Source organism: Pseudophryne corroboree, chromosome 5, assembly GCF_028390025.1.
Source record: "Pseudophryne corroboree isolate aPseCor3 chromosome 5, aPseCor3.hap2, whole genome shotgun sequence".
Classification (NCBI taxonomy): domain Eukaryota; kingdom Metazoa; phylum Chordata; class Amphibia; order Anura; family Myobatrachidae; genus Pseudophryne; species Pseudophryne corroboree.
In genome coordinates this window covers 509,953,336-509,973,808 of record NC_086448.1, presented here as the reverse complement: position 1 = coordinate 509,973,808, position 20,473 = coordinate 509,953,336, and the positions used below count along the sequence as shown (strand labels likewise).

At 44.8% G+C, this 20,473-nt stretch overlaps 1 protein-coding gene across 1 annotated transcript in view; it reads right to left on the bottom strand.

Annotated features, from left to right (window-relative positions):
- The window catches only part of RIPK1 (receptor interacting serine/threonine kinase 1), a 266,027-nt gene that overhangs the window by 142,355 nt on the left and 103,199 nt on the right, over nucleotides 1-20,473 (bottom strand). Inside the window, exon 6 of the mRNA XM_063923061.1 lies at nucleotides 9,478-9,715. Within this exon, the coding sequence (XP_063779131.1) occupies nucleotides 9,478-9,715 (238 nt within the window). The remainder of the gene's footprint in view (nucleotides 1-9,477; nucleotides 9,716-20,473) is intronic.

Genomic DNA, 20,473 nt, shown 5'->3' with positions numbered 1-20,473 from the left:
ATATAGTCAAATCGTAAGCACACATCACACCGTGTGTATGCACCTTCAGAGTGAATAGTCCATTGCTAAACTATTTACAAACAGGAACCCTGGGGTAAATTTACTAAGATGGGAGTTCTATTTAAGATGGGATGTTGCCCATAGCAACAAATCAGATTCCAGGTATTATCTTATAGAAGGTGCTAGATAAATGAGAAGTAGCATCTAATTGGTTGCTATGGGCAACATCCCATCTTAAATAGAACTCCCATCTTAGTAAATTTACCCCCATGAGGGCTGTTTTAGGGATAAAATGCACTTAGGCCCTAATTCAGGCCTGCTCGCAGCAGCAGTTTGTTCTTTAATGGGCAAAACCATGTGCACTGCAGGGGGGAGGGCAGATATAACATGTGCAGAGAGAGTTAGATTTGGGTGGGTTTTATTGTTTCTGTGCAGGGTAAATACTGTCTGTTTTATTTTTACAATGCAATTTAGATTTCAGTTTGAACATACCCCACCCAAATCTAACTCTATCTGCACATGTTATATCTGCCCACCCTGGTTTTGCCCATTACATGGTTATGACCATTATAGAACAAATTTGCTGCTGCGATCAGGTCTGAATTAGGCCCTTAATTTTAAATAGCGGTAGAATACACAAGTGATGTTAATATATTTATATACTCTATTGAATAAGGTCTGTATAAAGGTAGTGAGCTTAACGATGTAGGTTGTAACTTCTGTGTTACTTAGAAAAAGTTGTACATTATGATGGAGAGTGCACATCCTACTGTAAATGATTACTTATGTTAGAAGTAGGATCAGATTTCTATGACCTGGACAAAAGCGCTCGGTATATCCTTGTGCTTTTATGCGGCCAGAAAACTCCTGGGTGATTTTTGCAATGCATTTATAGTAGCGAGTACATTATCCCACATAACTATGATGTCACTATATCTGAAAGGGGTTCTTAACATGTGGGCAAGGACTCAAAACAGCACTCCTTGACCCTGTTTGCCAAACCAATGTGTACTAACCATTAATATACCAATTACTAATCATATTTATTTGTGCAAAATGTATATTTTCTGTTTTATAACATCTAGGAAAATACTTCTTTATAGGCAACAGCAATGTAATTCAAAATAAAAATGTAAATTGTAAATGAAAATACTAGTAACTGGATATAAACCAATTTCACATCCATAAATAGATATTTTTTTTAATCATGTATTTTTTATTGATTCTCAATCAAAACATAATTTAAATCTTAATTGAAGTTTAGGAAGTCCTACTATAAACTAAATGCTGAAATCATAAACAGATACAGCACATTTCCTCCATACTATATTGTTTGCTTAATATGTATATTAAGGTAAAACAAATAACTACCCAACATGTTTGTTAATATTTCCGTTCTACAGTACAATGGAACAAAATCTATATTTTTTACAGTTTTGTATATTTTATATGACATATACATGCATCAAGGCAAAATGGAAAAACCACATACTTAATATTAATACGTTTGGCCGCAGTTTCGTGGGCATGGTCCGGCCAATGCAGGCGCGGCCGGACCGTGGGGGGGGGGGTCGTCACACACAGCCGCTGCAGGCCGGGGAGTGACGAGTAGCTCCCGGCAAGCACGCTAAAGCTGTGCTCGCCGGGAGCTACTACTAAAGTGCAAAAGCATCGCCGCTGTGCGATGCTTTTGCACTTCTGCGGGGGGGGGGGGGGGGTCACTGATATGCAGGGCGGGATAGCCCTGTGCTGGGCATTCCCCCGCATGTCTATGGTCATGATTGTAGCCCTGCAAAGTTTTGCAGGGCTACGTTCAACTCGGAATCACCCCCTTTGTGCAGTACAATCTATAGACAATAGGACATACACTGCCTTGCTAAAATATGCACCCCCTTTGCATTTTTCATGTTTTGTTGCCTCACAGCCTGAAATTAAAATGGATTGTTTGAAGGTTTGCATCATTTCATTCACAGAACATTCCTACAACTTTTTTTATTGTGACGCAAACAACAAATAGGTCAAAAATAAGATTTTACTTACCGATAAATCTATTTCTCGTAGTCCGTAGTGGATGCTGGGGACTCCGTCAGGACCATGGGGATTAGCGGCTCCGCAGGAGACAGGGCACAAAAAGTAAGCTTTTAGGATCACATGGTGTGTACTGGCTCCTCCCCCTATGACCCTCCTCCAAGCCTCAGTTAGGTACTGTGCCCGGACGAGCGTACACAATAAGGAAGGATCTTGAATCCCGGGTAAGACTCATACCAGCCACACCAATCACACCGTACAACCTGTGATTTGAACCCAGTTAACAGTATGATAACAACGAAGGAGCCTCTGAAAAGATGGCCCACAACAATAACAACCCGATTTTTGTAACAATAATTATGTACAAGTAATGCAGACAATCCGCACTTGGGATGGGCGCCCAGCATCCACTACGGACTACGAGAAATAGATTTATCGGTAAGTAAAATCTTATTTTCTCTAACGTCCTAGTGGATGCTGGGGACTCCGTCAGGACCATGGGGATTATACCAAAGCTCCCAAACGGGCGGGAGAGTGCGGATGACTCTGCAGCACCGAATGAGAGAAACTCCAGGTCCTCCTCAGCCAGGGTATCAAATTTGTAGAATTTTACAAACGTGTTCCCCCCTGACCACGTAGCTGCTCGGCAAAGTTGTAAAGCCGAGACCCCTCGGGCAGCCGCCCAAGATGAGCCCACCTTCCTTGTGGAATGGGAATTTACAGATTTTGGCTGTGGCAGGCCTGCCACAGAATGTGCAAGCTGAATTGTACTACAAATCCAACGAGCAATAGTCTGCTTAGAAGCAGGAGCACCCAGCTTTTTGGGTGCATACAATATAAACAGCAAGTCAGACTTTCTGACTCCAGCCGTCCTGGAATTATATATATATATATATATATATATATATATATATTTTCAGGGCCCTGACAACGTCTAGCAACTTGGAGTCCTCCAAGTCCCTAGTAGCCGCAGGCACCACAATAGGTTGTTTCAGGTGAAACGCTGACACCACCTTAGGAAGAAACTGGGGACAAGTCCGCAGTTCTGCCCTGTCCGAATGGAAAATTAAATATGGGCTTTTGTAAGACAAAGCCGCCAATTCTGACAATCGCCTGGCCGAGGCCAGGGCCAACAGCATGGTCACTTTCCATGTGAGATATTTCAAATCCACAGATTTGAGCGGTTCAAACCAATATGATTTGAGGAATCCCAACACTACGTTGAGATCCCACGGTGCCACTGGAGGCACAAAAGGGGCTGTATATGCAATACTCCCTTGACAAACGTCTGGACTTCAGGAACCGAAGCCAATTCTTTCTGGAAGAAAATCTACAGGGCCGAAACTTGAACCTTAATGGACCCCAATTTTAGGCTCATAGACACTCCTGTTTGCAGGAAGTGCAGAAATCGACCTAGTTGAAATTTCTTCGTGGGGCCTTCCTGGCCTCACCCACGCAACATATTTTCACCACATGTGGTGATAACGTTGTGCGGTCACCTCCTTCCTGGCTTTGACCAGGGTAGGTATGACCTCTTCCGAAATGCCTTTTCCCTTAGGATCCGGCGTTCAACCGCCCTGCCGTCAAACGCAGCCGCGGTAAGTCTTGGAACAGACATGGTACTTGCTGAAGCAAGTCCCTTCTTAGCTCCCGAGGCCATTAGTCCTCTGTGAGCATCTCTTGAAGTTCCGGGTACCAAGTCCCTCTTGGCCAATCCGGAGCCACGAGTATAGTTCTTACTCCTCTACGTCTTATAATTCTCAATACCTTGGTTATGAGAAGCAGAGGAGGGAACACATACACCGACTGTTACACCCACGGTGTTACCAGGACGTCAACAGCTATCGCCTGAAGGTCTCGTGACCTGGCGCAATACCTGTCCCGTTTTTTGTTCGGGCGGGACGCCATCATGTCCACCTTTGGTCTTTCCCAACGGTTCACAATCATGCGGAAAACTTCCCGATGAAGTTCCCACTCTCCCGGGTGGAGGTCGTGCCTGCTGAGGAAGTCTGCTTCCCAGTCGTCCACTCCCGGAATGAACACTGCTGACAGTGCTATCACATGATTTTCCGCCTAGCGAAAAATCCTTGCAGTTTTGCCACTGCCCTCCTGCTTCTTGTGCCGCCCTTTCTGTTTACGTGGGCGACTGCCGTGATGTTATCCCACTGGACCAATACCGGCTGACCTTGAAGCAGAGGTCTTGCTAAGCTTAGAGCATTATAAATTTGCTCTTAGCTCCAGTATATTTATGTGGAGAGAATTCTCCAGACTTGATCACACTCCCTGGAAATTTTTTCCCTGTGTGACTGCTCCCCAGCCTCTCAGGCTGGCCTCCGTGGTCACCAGCATCCAATCCTGAATGCCGAATCTGCGGCCCTCTAGAAGATGAGCACTCTGTAATCACCACAGGAGAGACACCCTTGTCCTTGGATATAGGGTTATCCGCTGATGCATCTGAAGATGCGATCCGGACCATTTGTCCAGCAGATCCCACTGAAGAGTTCTTGCGTGAAATCTGCCGAATGGAATCGCTTCGTAATAAGCCACCATTTTTACCAGGACTCTTGTGCAATGATGCACTGACACTTTTCCTGGTGTTAGGAGGATCCCGATTAGCTCGGATAACTCCCTGGCTTTCTCCTCTGGGAGAAACACCTTTTTCTGGACTGTGTCCAGAATCATCCCTAGGACCAGCAGACGTGTCGTCGGAACAACTGCGGTTTTGGAATATTTAGAATCCACCCGTGCTGTCGTAGAACTACTTGAGATAGTGCTACTCCGACCTCCAACTGTTCTCTGGACCTTGTTCTTATCAGGAGGTCGTCCATTTTCTTTGAAGACGAATCCTCATTTCGGTCATTACCTTGGTAAGGACCCGGGGTGCCTTGGACAATCCAACGGCATCGTCTGAAACTGATAGTGACAGTTCTGTACCACGAACCTGAGGTACCCTTGGTGAGAAAGGCAAATTTTGGGACATGGAGGTAAGCATCCCTGATGTCCCGGGACACCATATAGTCCCCTTCTTCCCGGTTCGCTATCACTGCTCTGAGTGACTGCATCTGGATTTGAACCTTTGTAAGTGTTCAAATATTTCAGATTTAGAATAGGTCTCACCTAGCCTTCTGGCTTCAGTACCACCATATAGTGTGGAATAATACCCCTTTCCTTGTTGTAGGAGGGGTAATTTTATTATCACCTGCTGGGAATACAGCTTGTGAATTGTTTTCAATACTGCCTCCCTGTCGGAGGGAGACATTGGTACAGCAGACTACAGGAACCTGCGAGGGGGAAACGTCTCGACATTCCAATCTGTACCCCTTGGATACTACTTGTAGGATCCAGGGGTCCTGTACGGTCCCAGCGTCATGCTGAGAACTTGGTAGAAGCGGTGGAGGGCTTCTGTTCCTGGGAATGGGCTGCCTGCTTCAGTCTTCTTCCCTTTCCTCTATCCCTGGGCAGATATGACTCTTATAGGGACGAAAGGACTGAGGCTGAAAAGACGGTGTCTTTTTCTGCAGAGATGTGACTTAGGGTAAAAAACGGTGGATTTTCCAGCAGTTGCCGTGGCCACCAGGTCCCATGGACCGACCCCAAATAATTCCTCCCCTTTATACGGCAATACATCTTTGTGCCGTTTGGAATCTGCATCACCTGACCACTGTCGTGTCCATAAACATCTTCTTGCAGATATGGACATCGCATTTACTCTTGATGCCAGAGTGCAAATATCCCTCTGCGCATCTCGCATATATAGAAATGCATCCTTTAAATGCTCTATAGTCAATAAAATACTGTCCCTGTCAAGGGTATCAATATTTTTAGTCAGGGAATCTGACCAAGCCACCTCAGCTCTGCACATCCAGGCTGAGGCAATCTCTGGTCGCAGTATAACACCAGCATGTGTGTGTATACTTTTTTGGGATATTTTCCAGCCTCCTATCAGCTGGCTCCTTAAGTACGGCCCTATCTGTAGATGGTACCGCCACTTGTTCTGATAAGCATGTGAGCGCCTTATCCACCCTAAGGGGTGTTTCCCAACGCGCCCTAACTTCTGGCGGGAAAGGGTATACCGCCAATAATTTTCTATCGGGGGAAACCCACGCATCATCACACACTTCATTTAATTTATCTGATTCAGGAAAAACTACAGGTAGTTTTTTCACATCCCACATAATACCCTTTTTTGTGGTACTTGTAGTATCAGAAATATGTAACACCTCCTTCATTGCCCTTAACGTGTGGCCCTAAAGGAAAATACGTTTGTTTCTTCACCGTCGACACTGAAATCAGTGTCCGTGTCTGGGTCTGTGTCGACCGACTGAGGTAAATGGGCGTTTTACAGCCCCTGACGGTGTTTGAGACGCCTGGACAGGTACTAATTTGTTCGCCGGCCGTCTCATGTCGTCAACCGGCTTGCAGCGTGTTGACATTATCACGTAATTCCATAAATAAGCCATCCATTCCGGTGTCGACTCCCTAGAGAGTGACATCACCATTACAGGCAATTTGCTCCGCCTCCTCACCAACATTTTCCTCATACATGTCGACACACACGTACCGACATACAGCACACACATAGGGAATGCTCTGATAGAGGACAGGACCCACTAGCCCTTTGGGGAGACAGAGGGAGAGTTTGCCAGCACACACCAAAACGCTATAATTATACAGGGACAACCTTTATATAAGTGTTCCTCCCTTATAGCATTTTAATATATATTCATATCGCCAAATCAGTGCCCCCCCTCTCTGTTTTAACCCTGTTTCTGTAGTGCAGTGCAGGGGAGAGCATGGGAGCCTTCCCACCAGCATTTCTGTGAGGGAAAATGGCGCTGTGTGCTGAGGAGAATAGGCCCCGCCCCCTTTTCGGCGGGCTTCTTCTCCGGAGTCTGTGATATCTGGCAGGGGTTAAATACATCCATATAGCCTCAAGGGCTATATGTGATGTATTTTTCGCCATACAGGTATTATACATTGCTGCCCAGGGCGCCCCCCCCCCCGCGCCCTGCACCCTCCGTGACCGCTGTGTGAAGTGTGCTGACAACAATGGCGCACAGCTGCAGTGCTGTGCGCTACCTGATGAAGACTGAAAGTCTTCTGCCGCCTGGTTCCGGACCTCTTCAATCTTCAGCATCTGCAAGGGGGGTCGGCGGCGCGGCTCCGGGACGAACCCCAGGGCGAGACCTGTGTTCCGACTCCCTCTGGAGCTAATGGTGTCCAGTAGCCTAAGAAGCCAATCCATCCTGCACGCAGGTGAGTTCACTTCTCTCCCCTAAGTCCCTCGATGCAGTGAGCCTGTTGCCAGCAGGACTCACTGAAAATAAAGAACCTAAAAACTTTTTCTAAGCAACTCTTTAAGAGAGCCACCTAGATTGCACCCTGCTCGGACGGGCACAAAAACCTAACTGAGGCTTGGAGGAGGGTCATAGGGGGAGGAGCCAGTACACACCATGTGATCCTAAAAGCTTACTTTTTGTGCCCTGTCTCCTGCGGAGCCGCTAATCCCCATGGTCCTGACGGAGTCCCCAGCATCCACTAGGACGTTAGAGAAATAACTGAAAACTTCAGCATGCATAACTATCCACCCCCCTAAAGTCAGTACTTTGTATAGCCACCTTTTGCGGCAATTACAGCTGCAAGTCGCTTTGGATAAGTCTCTATGAGCTTGCCACATCTTGCTACTGGGATTTTTGCCCATTCCTCAAGGCAAAACTGCTCCAGCTCATTCATGTTGGATGGTTTCCACTTGTGAACAGCAATCTTCAAGTCTGACCACAGATTCTCAATTGGATTGAGATCTGGGCTTTGACTAGGCCATTCCAACACATTTAAATGTTTCCCCTTAAACCACTTGAGTGTTGCTTTAGCAGTATGCTTTGGGTCATTGTCCTGCTGGAAGGTGAACCTCCGTCCCAGTATCAAATCACAGGCAGACTGAAACAGGTTTTGTTCAAGAATATCCCTGTATTTAGCACCATCCATCTTTCCCTTGACTCAAAACAGTTTAGCAGTCCCTGCTGCTGAAAACCATCCCCACAGCATGATGCTGCCACCGCCGTATTTCACTGTGGGGATGGTGTTCTTAGGGTAATGGGATGTGTTGGCTTTGTGCCAGACATAGCGTTTTCCTGGGTGGCCGAAAAGATAAATTTTAGTCTCATCTGACCAGAGCACCTTTCTCCATACATTTAAGGAGTCGTCCACAAGCCTATTGGCAAACTCAAAATGTGCCTTCTTATTTTTAACACTAAGTAATGGCTTTTTTCTGGCCACTCTTCCGTAAAGCCCAGCTCTATGGAGTGTATGGCTTATTGTGGTCACATGTGCAGATACACCAGTCTCTGCTGTGGAACTCTGCAGCTCCTTCAGGGTTACCTTTGGTCTCTGTGCTGCCTCTCTGATTAATGCCCTCCTTGCCCGGTCTGTGAGTTTTGGTGACCGTCCCTCTCTTGGCAGGTTTGTTGTGGTACCATGTTCTTTCCATTTGAATATGATGGATTTGATGGTGCTCCGGGGAAATATCAAAGATTTGGATATTTTTTATAACCCAACTCTGACCTGTACTTCTCAACAACTTTGTCCCTAACTTGTTTGGAGAGCTTCTTGGTCTTCATGGTGTGATGCGTCTTGCTTAGTGGTGTTGCAGCCTCTGGGGCCTTTCTGAAGAGGTGTGTTTATACTGACAGATCATGTGACACATATTGCACACTGGTGGACTTCATTTCACTAATTACGTGACTTCTGAAGGTAATTGATTGCACACGAAGTTTTGAGGGGCTTCATAGCAAAGGGGGTGAATACATATGCACATGCCAATTTTAAAATTTTACAACTTGTCGGAAAGACGGCAGTTTCCAACAGGTTTAGGTCGGAAGGGGATCCGACCTATTCAATGCAGCCCCGTTTTTTCCGACAAGTCGGGAAATCCGACTTATCGGAAAGCTGTCGGAATGCACGTGGATCGGCAGAATAGCCGCCGATCCGCGTGCTTCTGTCGGAAAGGGGACCAAATCCGAGGAGGGGCCGACAAATCAGAGGAGGGGCCGAATCCTCTATCCACCCTGCTGAGCTGATGATCTCTCCGTGGTGAGCAGAAGCACTGGGGTGATGAGGAGCAGCGCCGAGGTGAGCAGCAGTGCCGGGGTGAGCAGCAGCGCCGGGGTGAGCAGCAGCGGCCAAATCCGACAGTTGGATTAGGCTCAAATCCAACAGTCGGATTTTGCCACTCTTTGAATAGGGGTTGTCGGATCCATTCCGACAACTGCATGTCGGAATGGATCCGACTCTTATACCCCATAGACTATTTTGAGCAAATCCATCACATAAAATTCAGATAAAAAAAAAAATTGAATTACAGGTTGTAATGTAACAAAATAGGTAAAAAGCCAAGGGGGTGAATACTTTAGCAAGACACTGTAGGATAACAAACTGAAGCTACTGTCTTACTTTCATAGGGTTCCTTGTTGTTCAGTATCACCCAAATCACTATGCCAAAACTGTACACATCTGATTTTTGAGTGGCCTTTTGATTTATACTCTTTAAGTGCTCTGGTGCCATGTAGCTCAACGTTCCAGCATTGCTCGTATTAGCTTTCCCACTTTTGCTGAGACTTTTTTGCCGAGCTGTTTCCTCTTTAGTTAAAGTGCTCCATTTCTGGAAGCCAGCAGCACCAAGGTCTGCAATCTGTTGGGATAAAAAGAAAAGAAAAACAATCTACCAACGGATTCTAAACATAAGATCACTTGTGAATAATCAGTTATGCAGGACAGTTTGCGTAGTCGCTTGCATTACTGCCTTACACCCCTTAGCTAATGAGATCACTTCCCACTCACGACCAATCTGTGAGTAGTTTGTATGTTCTCATTACGTTTGTGTGGGTTTCCTCACAAAAACATACTTGTTGGTTTAGACGTAAGAAAGGGATTTTAAAATAAGCGCATACCTTGTGTAAATGGCAAATATATATAAATCAATGTGATACTACCTTATAGAAGTACATAAAAATGTCTTTATTAAATGTTTTCAATCTAATATTAAGAAAACAGTCCTAATACCGGTATACAAATATTCACGACAAACATATAACACAGGACAAAAAATAAAACTGATGGAGAAATACTAGGGTACGTAAAGCATTATTCACCACCCAACCGAGAAATACAAGCCTCCACGAGGTATATTTACTAATTGATTTTGGAATCATCGTTATGAATCTTCAAAATTGATTGAAATCGATTCTTTTTGATTTTCTAAAATCCTTAAAAAAAATCCCTCATTTAATAAAAATCGATTTTGCATTCGATTTTCAAATCGAATTCGATGTGAAATCCTATTTGGAAGAGACTTTGAGTTGAATTTATGAAATCCCTTCCAAAATCGAACCTCAAATCCCCATTAAAATCCCCAGCAAAGTCGAATACAAGTCAAACAGAAATTCCTCATTGCTTATTATTGGGCCAAATGCATCTCACATGCACACTGATTAAAGGAGAAACTCTCTCTTTACACTGTTGTATACATGAAAACGTAACTGATGATTATATACTGTATATATTTTATTTATTTATTAACAGTTTCTTATATAGCACTGCAAATTCTATTGCGTTTTACAATTGGAATGTTTTACAGTGCATCCGGAAAGTATTCACAGCGCTTCACTTTTTCCACATTTTGTTATGTTACAGCCTTATTCCAAAATTGAATAAATAAATTTTTCCCTCAAAATACTATACACAATACCCCATAATGACAACGTGAAAAAGTTATTTTAAATTTTTTTGCAAATTTATTAAAAATAGAGAACTAAGAAATCACATATACATAAGTATTCACAGCCTTTGCCATGAAGCTCGAAATTGAGCTCAGGTGCATCCTGTTTCCACTGATCATCCCTGAGATGTTCTTACAGCTTAACTGGAGTCCACCTGTGGTAAATTCAGTTGATTGGACATGATTTAGAAAGGCACACACCTGCCTATATAAGGTCCTACACTTGACAGTGCATGTGTGAGCACAAACCAAGCATGAAGTCAAAGGAATTGTCTGTAGACCTCTGAGACAGGATTATCTCGAGGCACAAATCTGGGGAAAGGTACAGAAAAATATCTGCTGCTTTGAAGGTGCCAATTAGCACAGTAGCCTCCATCATCCGTAAATGGAGGACATTCGGAACCACCAGGACTCTACCTAGAGCTGGCCGGCCGTTTAAACTGAGCGATCAGGGGAGAAGGGTCCTAGTCAGGGAGGTGACCAAGAACCCGATGGTCACTCTGTCAGAGTTACAGCATTACTCTGTGGAGAGAGGAGAACCTTCCAGAAGGACAACCATCTCTGCAGCAATCCACAAATCAGGCCTGTATGGTTGAGTGGCCAGACGGAAGCCACTCCTTAGTAAAAAAGCACATGGCAGCCTGCCTGGAGTTTGCCAAAATGCACCTGAAGCACTCTCAGACCATGAGAAACAAAATTCTCTGGTCTGATGAGACAAAGGGGGAGATTCAAATGTTTGAAAAGTCGGTTGGATGTCTGTTTTTTCCTGTCTAATAGATAAGAAAAAACAGACTCCCAACTGACTTTTCAAACATTTGAATCTCCCCCAATGATTGAACTCTTTGGCAGGAATGCCAGGCGTCACCTTTGGAGGAAACCAGGCACCGCTCATCACCAGGCCAATACCATACCTACAGCGAAGCATGATGGTGGCAGTATCATGCTATGGGGATGTTTTACAGCAGCAGGAACTGAGAGACTAGTCAGGATAGAGGGAAAGATGAATGCAGCAATGAACAGAGACATACTGGATGAAAGCTGATCCAGAGCGCTCTTGACCTCAGACTGCGGCAACGGTACATTTTTCAACAAGACAACTACCCTAAACACACAACCAAGATATCAAAGGAGTGGCTTCAGGACAACCCTGTGAATGTCCTTGAGTGGCCCAGCCAGAGCCCAGACTTGAATCCGATTGAACATCTCTGGAGAGATCTGAAAATAGCTGTGTACCGACGCTTCCCATTCAACCTGATGGAGCTTGAGAGGTGCTGCAAAGAGGAATGGGCGAAACTGCCCAAAGATAGGCGTGCCAAGCTTATGGCATCATATGCAAAAAGACTTGAGGCTGTAATTGCTGCCAAAGGTGCATCAACAAAGTATTGAGCAAAGGCTGTGAATACTTATGTACATGTGATTTATTTTTTCACGTTGTCATTATGGGGTAATGTGTGTAGAATTTTGAGGGAAAAAATTAATTTACTGGAATAAGGTTGTAACATAATAAAATGTGGAAAAAGTGAAGCACTGTAAATACCTTCCAGATGCACTGTAAATTCTTACAGCTGAAATAGTTGGCAATAAGCGTAGCTCTAATCTACCTTCATGGCTACCTTCCACTTTCTGTGCGCACACAGTCAGTTATTGGTAAAAAAACAGTCTGCCTGATCCCTGTTTATTGCATAATCTGGGGGGAGTGGTGTATTTCAGCCAATTATGCAATAGACGGCAGCAGAGCACAATATCAAAACACTTTTTCCAAATGATATAATATGTCTTCCGAATATTTTTTTTTTTTACATAATCCAAAGGTGCTTTCTGTCATGGGTTGGGTGGCTATATCTGCCTCTTTTTTTTTTTTTTTTTTAAACAATTTTATTCACAGAAGTAAAAGCACAAAAAAAAAAAAAACTCCACAAATCAACGAAACAAGTGTCATGTAAGGTACATTACATACAGAAGAATATGCACATGAGGCAATTGAAGAACAGAAAAGTACAGGGACAAACCAAAAGAGTATGGGTGTACAAAAAGGCTGGAAAGGCCTAGAATCGGATTTAAAAAGGGTGGCCGGCATCCAACATGGCCATATTGTACCTTGTGGTGAGGCTAAAACTTTTGCGCAAGAGTGATTTAGTTTCTGGGGGCAGTGTAGTGATATAGGGCAACCAGATGTCAAAGAAAGTCGCAGTCCGTTTTTCTTTTTGTAGGGAAACCTCAGACCAATCCATTGTGAATAGATGGGATAACCTGGGATATAAAAGAGTAATAGGTACAGGGTCTGGAGAGATCCGCTGGGATAGTATCATCTTTTTAGCTGAGGCGGGTAGTTTATTAAGCAATTTCAAGTTACCACTAGTTAAACCAGATCTCGATTCAGCAGGCACTATACCCCAAAAGGCCCATATGTCAGTAATAGTGAAGGATAGGTGTAGGACGCGAGTAATGTAGGTTTGAAGGGCAGACCACAGGAAGTAAACCCGGGGACATGACCAAAGACAGTGTTTAATGTCGGCACCCAGATCTCCATACTTGAAGCAAGCCGACGTGTCCACTTTGCCCATCAAAAATGTAACCTTGGGCGAGAAGTATGCCCTATGTAGAATTTTGTGGTTCATCTCTACATATGATATAGAGACCAGGTGTTTGTTCAAAGTTTGGTAAGCAGAAAGCAAAGACTTCATGGTGAGACCAGTGAAATCATCCTCCCATTTCAGCAGTCCCCCTGAACCTCCCTCAAGGGTCAGTACTAAGCGGGCTTGGTCATATATGTGTGTGGTAGTGAGTGGAGATCCTGGATTGCGTCGTACAACACTGTCAAGGTACGTGGACACACCTCTATCCCCTAAAGTGGACAGAATCGAGGTGACGTAATTACAGGCCTGCAGGAAGGGGAACAGAGATATTGGTAATGTCAGGAAGTTCTCCTGGAGTTGTGTACGTGTTAAGAGAGTAAATGATTCCGATTGTAAAAATTGGAATATATAACAGAGGCCATGCCTGTGCCATAACCTAAAAATTGGGGACGTGAGGTGGGGTTGAAAGTTGGGGTTTCCCCATAATGGGAAAAATATAGACTGGTAGCGTAACAAACGTACTCTGGGGCGCAAAGTACAACACAGGCGGAGTAGATTAAGCAATTGGATTTAATTGATGGCAGGAGAGCCTGAGGTGGAGTATGTAGCAAAGAAACTAGGTTCCAACTGGGTGCTAGATGGCTGTTGGAATAAGTTTGGGTGCCACTGATCCAATCAGAGGCTATTCTGTAATTAGCTGCTAGGGCATAGGATCGTAAGCACGGCAGGTTTAGACCTCCCCGCTCACGTTTTTGCTGGAGTTTAGAGGTGTTTGTTTGCCCATATGAATTTAGAAAGGGCTCTATTCAAGTTTGACAATAGGTATTTAGATGGATAAATGGGAAAAGTTTGGATGATATAGAGAAAACAAGGGAAACTGATCATTTTAAAGAGATGGCAGCGACCAATATATGTTAAAGGAAGGTGGGCCCATTTGGAAAAATCTAGGAGGGTTTTCTGAAGGAGCAGGTTGTAATTACAGTCATGTAATAGAGACGGATGGCGTGGTATCTGTATGCCTAAATAAGTGAGGCAGTTGTTCTGGGCCCAACGGAATGGGAAGGAATCCCGCCAACCTAGTTGTCCTTCTGGGAAAAAGCCAAAGCCTCCATCTGAAGATAATTGATCTTAAATCCTGAAACCGCTTCAAAGTCTGTCACTAGTGTAAAGGACCTTTGGGATAGCCGTTTTAGGGTTGGTGAAGTAGAGTAGAATGTCATCGGCAATAGCCGAAAACTTCACCTCCACCTCCCCAATCATTATCACCCGCCAAAGGGGTTCCTTATGAAAGAGTCTAAAAAGAGTCTAAAATTGCAAGATTGAACAGTAGAGGGGAGAGAGGGCAGCCTTGCCTCGTTCCTCTGGCCAAAGCAAAACAGTGGATGTTGTTAGAATTGACGGTGAGAAAGGCCTTAGGGTTATCGTAAAGGGTAGAAAATACTTTTAGGAAGGGGGTACCAAAGCCCTGTATTTAGAAAATTCGGGAAAGATGTGCCCAGGATACCCGGTCAAATGCCTTGTCGGCATCGCAACTTACTACCAGGTTATCCACTAAGCCGGCCTGGTGTGTCGCCTTCATGACAGCTAGAAGTGTCCGAATATTATGGACCGAGTGTCTCTTACTCATGAATCCCATTTGGGCAGGGTGAATTAATTTGGAGATTAAGGGTTGGAGTCGGGAAGCAATACGTTTTATGAATATCTTAAAGTCCTGATTAAGTTAAGAAATCGGTCTATAAGAGGAGGGAAGGGCGGGGTCCTTGTTTGGTTTCAAAAGCAAAAAGTTCCCAGCAACATTAAACTGTGTGTGTGGGGGGGGGGGAGGGGTTACCCGAGAGAATTGAATTAAACAGTTGGGCAAGAAGTGGGAAGACTTGCGACGTCAGGGATTTATAATATGTGGCGGATAGACCATCTGGCCCCGGGAACTTGCCTGTAGGCAACGATTTAATCGTCTGTTCTATTTCCTGCGTCGTGACAGGTGACATGAGGAATTCTCTGTCATCATCAGTAAGGACCGGGAGGTTTAGATGGGTCAGAAAGTCCATTCATGTTGCAGGGTTATCTACCGGGGCGCTATAGAACGATTCAAAGTAGGTCAAAAAGGTCAAACTTATATCAGTGTGAGAGGTAGAGAGGGTGTCGTCAGGGAGTTCAGTTGAAAGGATAGGTGCAGCTGCCGTGGATGCTCGTACCATGTTGGCCAAGAGTTTTCCCGGGTCTATTACCCCAACGAAAATAAAGATTTTTCTGATAGTTAAGATTCATCTGGGCCCTTTCAGAACAGAGGGTGTCATAGAGATCCTTAGCCTGTTTATATAAGAGGCGAGAGGATTCTGAGGGGTTGGCCAATAAGGTGGAGTAAGCCACAGAGACTGCCGTGGTATAATGTGGCCTCTTAAGACCGTTTTAGATGCTGCCCAGAGGAGATTAATGCCCGGGCGATGGACATCATTTTCTACAAGGTAATTAGAAAAAGACTGCGCTAAGTGAGTTTTAAAATAATCAGTGGATGCTAAATAGTCAGGGAATTTCCAGTTATAGGAAAAAGTTTTGGGGTGAAGTAAGGTAATTGTCATCCAAATGGGAGCATGGTCCAATAATAGAATATTCTTTATGGCCACTTGTTCTATTTTATATAAAAGAGAACCTAATACCAGCCAGTAGTCCAAATGGGAAAAGGAGTTGTGGGGATGGGAGTAGAAGGTGTATTCACGGGAGACGGGATGGAAAAATTTCCAGGAGACTACGAGGGCGAGGGAGTCAAGGAGAAGGGAAACCGTGGGGGGGGGGGGGGGTGATCTGTTGTTAAGGCGATGAGGACCTCCCGAGACATCCAGTTCTGGGTCAAAAATTACACTAAGGTCTCCGCCCAGAATGATAAATCCCTCCGCCCATGCCTTTAATTTGGAATAAACATCTGAAAAAAAGGATGCACTCGGGCCAGTAGGGGCGTAGAGGCAAACTAAGGTATATAATTGACCCTCTAAATTGACTTTCAAGAAGAGAAAACGGCCTTCTGGGTAGCACCACTCATCACGAATGATGTAGTGGACTGATTTGCTAAACAATATCAGAACCCCATGGGATTTATTATGATAAGAGGCAAAGTGAAAACGTTGTACCCAAGTGTCACGCAATGTATTAGGGTCGGAGGCCCTCCAGTGTGTTTCCTGGAGAAAAACAATATCTGGACGGAGTTTTTTCAAGTGACTCAGTACTTTTTTACGTTTGATGGGGGTGTTGAGCCCTTCAACGTTCCAGGATACACATTTAAAAGAGGTTTTAGAGTGTGGGGGAACGGTAGCTAATAGGGACGACATGATATTATCCTATACCCTTCCTGGGAAATGTAAAACAGTGAGGTGGGAGAACAGTGGACATTGGCCCATCCCAGCAAGTAGGCCAATGGGGGCATGCAAATAACAATTGTAAACAAATACGTAATCGACATCTAAAAGTGGAGTGTGTGGAGAAGAACACGAGAAATATAACAAGCATAACCTGTCAAACATTTTCAAAATTTTAAGAACCCAATAAGGAGGCCGGAGAGGCCAAACATATTCATTAACAATAACTGCAAGAACAAATAGGAGAAAGAAGCAGGAGAAAAAGGAGAAGAGAAGTTGAAAAAGCATGGAAAAAGAAGAAAAGGAGCGCTAGGCCCCAACCCCACCAAATAGGCTGAGGACCTCCAAATAGATGCAGGACCTCCCCGACATCACAGAACTAATTATGAACATAATTAACAGCGTATCAGAACTATGACATCGATACTTATCAAACTCAGCTATCAATCCGCGTCAACAGAGGACCTTGGCGAAACAGAGTCCAAAGAGGCAAAAAAGTTCAGTGCAGCTTGCGGAGTATCAAGAAAGGTGGTGGTACCGTTGTAATGCACCCTGAGTTTAGCGGGATATAGAAGCGCAAAACGAATGCCCTTGGAGAACAGCTCGGTGCACACTAGGAAAAATTCCCGATGTTTAGTGGAGACTTGGAAGGAAAAGTCCTGAATCAATAAAAGTCGGGTGTCCTCGTATTTGAGGTCTTTCAGCTTCCGGGAAGCGTCCAGAATTGAGATCTTGTCGAGGTAGTTCAACAGACGGAATATGACAGGACGGGGGCATTGTGGCTGTTTATCACGCTGGTCTGGACCGATACAGTGTGCCCTCTCTACTTGGAGCGGTCTGGCCAATGACGGTAGCCCCAAAGCTTCGGGTAACCAGGAGGACACAATATAAAGCAATTCTTTAGGTCTCACTGATTCCGGCAAATCAATAAGGCGCAAATTATTCCGGCGATTCCGATTTTCAAGTTCCTCTAGTTTGTCTTGAAATGCCAGCATATTAGTGTCCTGTGCACTATCAGGCATTTGCAAAGCCTGAGTTTGTGCAGCTAGTGTCTACCCAACACAAGTGAATTAACAAATTATCTATAGAAATCTGCGCCTGGGATTTGGGTGTGAAAACACCTACCTGTTTTTTGTCCTGTGCATGCAACAAAGTTTTCACCTCCGTCAATTCATCCTCCAGGGCTGAAATTCTATCTTTGGCTTCTGTTAAATGAGAGGTGTGTTGTTTCAGAAGCGCGGTTGCAGAGGTCACGGCCTCGGTGAGAGGGGCTAGTTTGGCGTCGAGTAGTGGGGATAATATGTCCGATATTTCCTTGGCTCTCTTAGTCGTGTCAGAACAAGCGGAGGTCGGATCAGGGGAGTCCAAGGAGTCATCCCTGGAGGGAGAGGTTCGGAGAGGGGATGAATTGACCGCAGGAAACTTCTCTTTCTGTTTCTGGGTCTGAGAATTTTTTGTGTTCCTGGGCGTTTTCGCCACATACTTATCCATGGTGAATTAGGGTAGTATAGTAAGATAATAAGATACGCTACAATGAGGTGTCCACAATAAGCTGTTTGATTGATATCATGCAGGACAAGTGATGCCAGGGGAGGAGAGGGGTCACAAGTCAATATCTCACCAAGGCAGAGCTGTGGGGCCATAGTATGGCAGGGAGGGGGGGCTGCCTAGTACAAGCAGCCTAGCAGTGTAGCCCTTCCAAGAGTGTGCCTATACAGAACAGAGAGGGAGGGGACGGCAGCCCTCGTTCCTTTGTGTAGAGTCCCCCAGTTAGCAGGCAGCATCCAGCACAGTACCCGCCGCAATGGTGACAAATGACAGTACTCACTGTGGAGCAGGCACAAACAGCGCTGTCCAGGACGTCCGAGGAAGTCTTTGCAGGTAGCTGCAGCTGTAGGAAGCACAGCGCTGCTGTGATGAGCCCGGCTGGAAGGCACAACTTGTTGGAGGCAGGAGGCCCAGGTCAGAGGCGAATGGTGGAGACGCCGCTCCCGGGAAGCACTCGCGAGGCTGGAAGCCGGGTCCCATCCGCGATCACACCGCCGCTACAAGGAGGCCGGCAGCCGCAGGCTGTGGCTCTCCATCTGGGGATCCAGCGGCTTCACTAGCGGAGGTAAGGAAGCAGACGTCTGTAGGTCAGGGTCCTGGCCAGGAAGCTCCGATGCCGGGGTTATGTGGGCCCAAGATGGCGGCCGAAGGAGCCTGCGTGTCACAAAACACCTTTGTTCCGGTAGGGCATGGGTGGTGGGAAGCCGGGTATAATGTCCTCTTGCCCACTGCTATCTCCCAGAGGTGTCCCGATGTTGGAGGGGGCTCTGCACCCGGTGGAAATACAATTTTCGGGTGTATTAGTCAAGGGGGAGCGGAGAGCTCGTTTAAAACGTGGCCAGCTGTGAGGTCCGCCCACCGGAAATCTCGTATCTGCCTCTTTATACGTATGCTCAGCAGGAGTTTGTGGATTTGACAATGGAGTCAAAAGCCAGGGGCATAAGTATACACAGTAATATAGTTGTTGAGGTTGAAAAAATACAATTTGTTCACCGAGTTCAATCTATGTTTAATCTCAGTATTAAAGGTTGTATCCTTGAATTTTTTTCTGCTAAAAATTTGTCTAACCCTTTCTTAAACATATCAATTAAGTCATCTAGTACAACCTTCTCCGGCAGTGAATTCCATATCTTTACCGCCCTCACTGTGAAGAAACCCTTTCTTCGCTGTGTATGAAAGGTCCTCTCCTCCAACCTTAGGGGGTGGCCACTCGTTCTGTGTACACATCACTTGATAAACAATTCATCTGCTAATTCCCTATATTGCCCCTTAATGTATTTGTAAATATTAATCATGTCTCCTTTAAGCCGCTTCTTTTGTAATGTAAACATATCTAACCTGGTTAGCCTTTCATTATAATCTAACGACCCTAAGCCATTAATCAATTTTGTAGCTCTTCTCTGAACTTTTTCAAGTTCCAATATAACTTTTTTTAAAGTGTGGTGCCCAGAACTGTACACAGTATTCCAAATGTGGCCGTACTGTACACAGTATTCCAAATGTGGTCGTACCAACGATTTATATAGTGGCAGGATTACACTTTCTTCCCTTGTCTCCATCCCCCGTTTTATGCATGCTAATACCTTAGTTGCCTTTGCTACTGCTCACTCACACTGGGCTCTGCTACTAAGTCTACTGTCCATGAGCACACCCAAATCTTTCTGCATTACCGATTCGCCTAACATTTACCTATTTAATGAATAAATTGCATGTTTGTTGTTAGTCCCAAAATGCATGATTTTGCATTTCCCTATATTAAACCTCATACTCCACCTAGCTGCCAAAACTTCCAGTTTGGATAAGTCATTCTGTAGACAATCAATATCTCTGATTTAATTATTTTACACAATTTAGTGTCATCTGCAAAAATGGAAACATTGCTTTCAAGACCGTCTCCCAGGTCATATATAAATATGTTAAACAGTAATGGCCCTAGTACAGACCCATGAGGTACACTACTTAATACTTTAGTCCAGTTTGAGTAATTGACATTTACCACAACTCTCTGTTCCCTATTATCCAACCAATTTTTGACCCATGTACAATTTTGCTTCCAAGTCCAACCTTTTCTAGTTTGTGCATCAACCTCATGTGCGGTACAATTTCAAAGGCTTTTGCAAAATCTAAAAAGACCACATCCACTGTGTTTCCCAGGACTAAGTTCACACTCACTACCTCAAATAAGCTAATTAAGTTTG